Here is a 6,443-nt window from a genome sequence, read left to right on the forward strand (position 1 = left end):
ACTCGAACTCGAACACCTCGGGATTGATTTTTTACATTTGAGCCACTTGGACGTTAAACCGATTGACTTTATTAAACGAAGAGTAGAAAAAAGCGATGATGTTACAAAATTTTTTACCTTAAGCGAACTTAATAAGAAATAGGAACTGAGCCTTACTAATTAAAAACAGATCAAACGTGACATGATTTGTATCGTATTTACTTGTTTAGCAAATGATAAAGACTCGTTATCTTTCACTTAGTAAATAATTCAGTTAAGACTGGAGTACGTGGACATCGGTTCTTTAATTATTTTGGGAATGATGAAATATTTACGAACTGTTGGACTGATACTCTTATTTGATTTCGAGATTGCGTCAGAGGCTGATGATTGTTCGCACTTTCGAATTCAATGATCGATGTAAAAGCTGATTGTTGTAAACGCGAATTTTATACGGGAGTTAAAATAAGTGCGCAGATCCACGAAGAATGTTAAAAACGAAATTATGTTTGTAGTTCTTGATATTGCATCAGACTGATCGATATCGGCTGGTTGGAACTGCACAATATATTCTGTCCACATCGATGAGTCACAGTTTATTTACTTAAAGTATCCCTACTAATTGTCAACAAAGGAAAACGTTTCGCTTTTTAACGACTTTCCAAAATTTAGCCACTTTCGAAAAAAGTTGTCATTTTTAATGTTTGCAATACTATAAATCATATCTTGTTACAAAGTTTAGCTCATTTTTTGAAATAATCCTGAATAATTCTGGAGTCCAATAAAATTATTCTGGTACCTCGGAAATCCCATCATAATATACATTAGGTCGTAGCCCTTTTTTCCTTTCCTTTTGACTTCAAGAAGGGTCAGGTATACTGGAATTTATGTCGTCATTGGGTTTCGGATTTCTATAACATATCGGTCAACGTAAGAAATTTTCAGTTTCGACCATCATTTGTTCAATTTAAAAAAAAAGATATTGGCCCGAAAGTAAAAGAAAATAAATTCATCTTACGGATCTTAAATCGATACTGTTGTAGGTCACTGAACTGCTTCTAAAGGAGCTGTGGCGTTACACGAACAAAAACATACAGATTTATTTCTTTCAAATACCTACATGTATATAATTATAATAGAATAATCCGATTGCCGTAAGGATTCCAATAAAGACTAAGAAATTCCATCCTTGCCATGCGAAAATAGAGGAACCACGGAGTACGGCTGTTCTTCTCGAGCACACTCCCATTTTGTTTACCAAAAATGGTGCTACGGTTATAATATGATACGAACTTTAATTAGATAGCAAACAACTTTTTAATTCGAACGTAAACGCTAAAACAAAGAAAATTGCGGGTGGAAGGGTTTTACTTAACCTTTCAGAGATTCAAATTGTCATATAATGTTATAATTCATCGAGCTTTGTAAATTTTCAGTTATTCGAAAAGGAAAGACATTCGTGTTACGGGATATACGACAATTCGTGAATGTCTTCGTTGAGGTTTACGAAAAATTTTGGTGAAATGAACCTGATCGAATCTTGACAAACATTTTGTAATTTGACGTTTATAAAATTATGAGAAACTATACCTAAACTTGTATCGATCATGCGTTTTACGATGCCGAATCGCGTCGCCGCTCAAATAGTCACTACAGTCACACCATGGCGTTGATCATGGCGGTTGTGAGAAGGTTACGACCGGAAAACCAATTTAAAATATGCCAGTTGTAGTAATTTATTAAATAATTAAATTTTATGAAATGAGGTAGGCAGAATAGCAGCACCGACAGGAAAATTAAAGAAATTAGTTTTTAACTTTTACTTCTAATCGAATAGAGACTGTCGCGTTTTGTCTATACTTGTAAGGTTATATATTCTAATATTAAATTTTTCGCGTATAATTAGTTTAATTATTTAGAAGTAATTCAGTGATCGATCTAGTTCGTTATATTCTTCTTTACGATAATTTACGATGTTACAGACGTTACTTATGTAGGAGAAATTATGTGTAATCTTCTAACATCAGCTATGGAGACTAAAGTAACTAGTAAAACCAGCAGTTTAAAAGCTCTTTTGCTACGAGCATGGAGAGAACGCTGGAGTGATTTACAATGGGGTATTAATATTAAAACAGTAAGCAATATTTGTGGTGCAAATAATTGTATTGCAGCTAAACCTTTGTATCTGTAGTTTGTTAGAGTTTGTTATTATCCTATCCATGAATAAGGAGGATTCACTGTATATCTATACTTGGAAATAATTATTTACATGCTATCATTCACCATTTTAGATTTTACCAAGAGGTGTTAGCGGAGATGTATATAATTTAGCAGACTGTATATTACAACAAGCATTAGTTGGACTTGGCCCAAATCAGTTAGTACTCTCTTACTTGAAACATTCTTTAAGTTCACAGGTATGTATTAATTTATAATTGTTTACTATTAATGCTGTATCTACAATTCTAAATCTACTTTCAGTTGGTCTCCTATGCTGCTGTATTGCAACGGATAAGCAAATACGATGCCTTTCATAAGCCCCATTGTATTTTAAGTCTACTAGAATTTCTAGAATCTATTCAAATAGGTATAACCTGTCGTGGTAAACCAGAAGAGGATCTCTTGGCAGCTGCAGTGTTATCTATTGTACATTGGCTGTTGCAGTGTTATCTGCATACTTTGACAAAAATGCCTCAAAACAGCCCGCTAACTCCACAACCGACCGAACTAATGGACAAACCTGCCAGTATATTGAAACAGATGCTTAGTTCAGATTTTCTTTGCGCTATGATGTACTTAGCCAAATACGACGACAAAGGTAATTACTAATGAAATATTTTACATACGCCGTAATTCTCCTGTTAGTATGGTTAATATTGAAATTGCGTTTTTAGATTTGTACATAGATGTTGTGAAGAAGTGTCAAGAAATCGAGGCTTTACTGAAAACTAGCAGTTTAAAATCTTCCGTACCAATCGAAGAGTCTCTTAAAAAACTGTGCAATTTAGAGATCGAATGTTTAGCTCTTTCTTTTGAAATGACGCAAATGGAGTCCATAACTCACTGCCTGCAGCCATTGTTCGCGGTCCAAGTGTTATTAAATCCTAGCACAGAGACGGCCGTATTTGTTAACCAGTTGTTAATGGTCCAAAGACTTAAAAATTACACGAACGCGAGGTTGTATTGTGAAATAATTCGCGCGTGTTTAATGTGCCTACACAACGTTACAGGCACATTCAAAGAGTCACAGTGGGGTGCTTTCACTTTTTTGAAGGTACCTCTTATTTTAAAGGAACTACATGTTGCACATTCGAACGGTAGGTGACAAATTATAATATTATTTTTGTTTATATTAATCCTTTGACGAGTAAATTTTCTTTGACGGGACAATAGGCAATGTGTTTCATTTTTGAATTAAGTAGTGGGAATGATTACAGTTCACTTATCCAATTGAAAATGACTCTCAGTTATCCAAGCATTGTTGTAATAATAATTATGTTATTTATACTGTAAGTTGTCGTTTTACACCTCGATGAAAATTGAATCGATAAATTTTATAAAATATTAGTCTAAAACTTGCTTAACAACGTGAGATAGATACATTCCACAGGCGACGCTTCGCGCGATTTTCTAGACGTAAAGAACAAGCAGAAAAGAATTTAATGATATTTTTATGATAATAATCACTGCAATAATTTAACATTAACCGTACATGTACGTCCATGTATTGTCTAGCATGATTTAACCCGGACGTATTCATCAAAGGGTTAATAATACGAGTATGCGATATAAAAATTAATGTCTATCGATATGTGTCTCGATAGGCGATGATAAATCGGAGTATTCTCAAGATATTTTAGATGCGTTTGAACTTCTGCTCCAATTTACACCGCTTCTTGATATAATGGACACCGCGTGTTCTTGTAACAGTGTCGAGTGTTTACTGAACGCGTTGCAAAAAGTGAACTTGGTCACGGAAAAACAGGCCAAACAATTGAGTAGTAGAAGGTAATTAAACTGTAGAAGTAGTAAAAGTATTAAAATGTATCGGTTTCATTTTAATTTCTGTTTTATTTTAGAGAGGGTGTCACGGCAACTCTACAAAAGTTGGAGTCTTCTACGTCCACACCCTCTATTCCAAAGGTAATCGTGCGCGCAGAGCCTACATTATCCGGAATTTTAAAAACGCTCAACGCTGATTACACGAAGATTCACGAGGCGCTGTTGAGCATGTTGCATCAGGTGTTAACCGGAAACAGTTTTGAGTTGATGTTAGCCGTAGCGACCGTGGAAGGTAAACTGAAAACCTTCGTTACCAAACTAATCAAATTCAACGAGTGCAGCAAGCAGAATAATGAACCTGTCCCACCAAAGACTGCCGCGACCAGGGCAATGCTATTCGACGTGTCATTCCTCATGCTGTGCTCCATAGTGCAAACGTATGGATCCGATGTAAGTTAAAAATACCATGACACAATAAATTTCAGATTTCTGTGGCTGCGGTTGATGTTTAATATTCAGGACTTCCGGATGGATGCTACGAATATTGACCGATAAACTGGTTAACAGTGTGATCGAATGGATACTATTTTATAGGCTGTTTTAGAGGAAGGCGGAGGAGATTCCTTTTTCGAGCAGTGGGTACGCGAATGTATGCCGGAACGAAACCAACCAAAGTCGCCCCAAAAGATGTTGCAGAACATTGATCCTGCCAGGGTGGACGCGTTACTCGCGCAGATCAATTCCCCGGATCCCGATTTTAAATCGAGTAATATAAAATGGCACATTGCCTGTCAGTCGGCTATGGGGGTCGTGAAAGAGCTTCTTTGCGCGTGGGAAAGCGACGTACTCGGAGCTGGCGATGTTAAGAGAGCTTTAGATGGTTTGCGCGCGACCGCGTGCTGTTTACCAGTTTGCGCGGCAGCCTGGCTTTGCGCGTACATGAGCATCACGCATCAGGATGCCCTCTTGAAGCCTATGAACATGGTGCAACATTTTCTAACGCCATTGCCCGGGGACGAAATGCAGGACAATCTCAAAGAACGGTTAGTACACCGACAAATAGTTCTAAGTCTGTTAAATTAAAACAGAGCGTTTCACTGTTAGGTCTAGCTTAATGTCTCAAATCATTCGCAAAATGCAGTACGATGTTCATCCTCCCACTCAATCGAAAACGAAGGTGCTTTCGATGTCCCATAGGTATGTAATTTGCTTTTATTCGCACGATACTGGATTCGCGTCGGTTCCGTGGACAGTTTTTATTTTCCTTAGCATTATATCGAGGCAACCTATATTGGAGCAATTGGAGGCCGTATGGAAGAACGTTAATCAACGGGGATGGATAAATATCCAAGCGACACAGTCTTTAGAATCTTTATTAAATACCGGTGGTTCGCTGTGGTTTGTTTCAAACATTGTGAAAGAAGTGTTAAAATATCGTTACCAGCAGGAGCTAGACCAAGCCGTAGACTTGGCATTCGCCATTTTTCATCTTGATATCGAGAACTGTACCTTAGATCTCATAAATCATATCATTCCACAATATTTATATAACTCCTTACAGTAAGTTCTATTCGCTTCGAATTGGTAATAATTTACCGTCGAATCGTATATCTTAATATATCTTTTTCGTATGTCTTGTAGAAGCGAAGAACTCGTTGAGCCACAGTCCTCGGTTTTAGCGAAACTGTGCGTGTACTGTATATTTTCTACGTTAGAATATAACAACTCGAACCCGTACCGCGGAAGTAGTAGGAAACGCGGTCGTCGTGATTTAGACGCTGACGAACTCGATGCTCTTGGGGTGCCAGCGAATAAGATTCTTAGATTAAACGAGTCGGGTGATTCCAACCCCATTTTTGGTTCGCAAAGTCCACAAGCTCAGGGGCCGACTAACGGACAAAAATCGATCGTGTTGAGGGATCCCCTGTTGTCAGCGTTAAACGGATTGTTCACGATATTTACGTTCCTGGCCGGCAGAGATGGCGAAGTGTCTCAACAAACACATTTTATACTTCAATTTTTGCGTCTTATGGTACAATGTGGAAAAGACAGAACTCGTATTGTATTGCAAGGGATGCCACAAACATTGGTGGGTTGTAATTTCAGTTACTACGTTCGCAATGGATGAAGAATCAAGTTTTCACATTTGTGGCTGAATTTTAGGTTCCTTGCCTTCTAAAAGCACTGCCTGAATTGTTCACGACTGATATTTTGTTAAGATTTTACGATATTCAGACAGCAGTTGGACGGAAAGCGACAGCACGTGATTTGTGCATGCTGCGAAATATCACTCTGAAACCTACGAAGTAGCGCTGATAATATTTTTAAAGCAGACTGCTCTTTCGGACGATTCATAGAAACGGACAATTATAAATAATAGACATCGATTATATAATTATTTTAAAATATACGAATTTAATACAATTTAATTTTTTCGTTTTGAATACCTTTCATTTTTTTTT

General features: G+C 37.2%; 1 protein-coding gene and 1 long non-coding RNA gene across 3 annotated transcripts; one reads left to right on the forward strand and one right to left on the reverse strand.

Moving 5' to 3' along the window:
• Positions 1-771: 771 nt before the first annotated feature.
• Positions 772-1,614, reverse strand: LOC143344213 (uncharacterized). Its single transcript, XR_013080082.1, has 3 exons — positions 1,570-1,614; positions 1,100-1,248; positions 772-890 (listed from the first exon to the last, which is right to left on the reverse strand). It is a non-coding gene; the product is annotated as an uncharacterized LOC143344213 (long non-coding RNA).
• On the forward strand, positions 1,239-6,405 carry Med24 (mediator complex subunit 24). Of its 2 annotated transcripts, none has more exons than XM_076770059.1 (12): positions 1,239-1,846; positions 1,962-2,113; positions 2,271-2,396; positions 2,461-2,797; positions 2,874-3,296; positions 3,804-3,987; positions 4,059-4,431; positions 4,576-5,024; positions 5,086-5,178; positions 5,251-5,541; positions 5,623-6,070; positions 6,145-6,405. In XM_076770059.1, the coding sequence occupies exons 2-12, from the start codon at positions 1,985-1,987 to the stop codon at positions 6,289-6,291; spliced, it is 3,000 nt and encodes a 999-aa protein (XP_076626174.1). In that variant the 5' UTR covers positions 1,239-1,846; positions 1,962-1,984; the 3' UTR covers positions 6,292-6,405. The 2 variants fall into 2 exon arrangements, with proteins under 2 accessions (XP_076626174.1, XP_076626173.1); XM_076770058.1 differs by having other exon boundaries at positions 1,239-1,745.
• Positions 6,406-6,443: the final 38 nt, after the last annotated feature.

The sequence above is a fragment of the Colletes latitarsis genome, chromosome 7 (genome assembly GCF_051014445.1).
Source record: "Colletes latitarsis isolate SP2378_abdomen chromosome 7, iyColLati1, whole genome shotgun sequence".
NCBI lineage: Eukaryota > Metazoa > Arthropoda > Insecta > Hymenoptera > Colletidae > Colletes > Colletes latitarsis.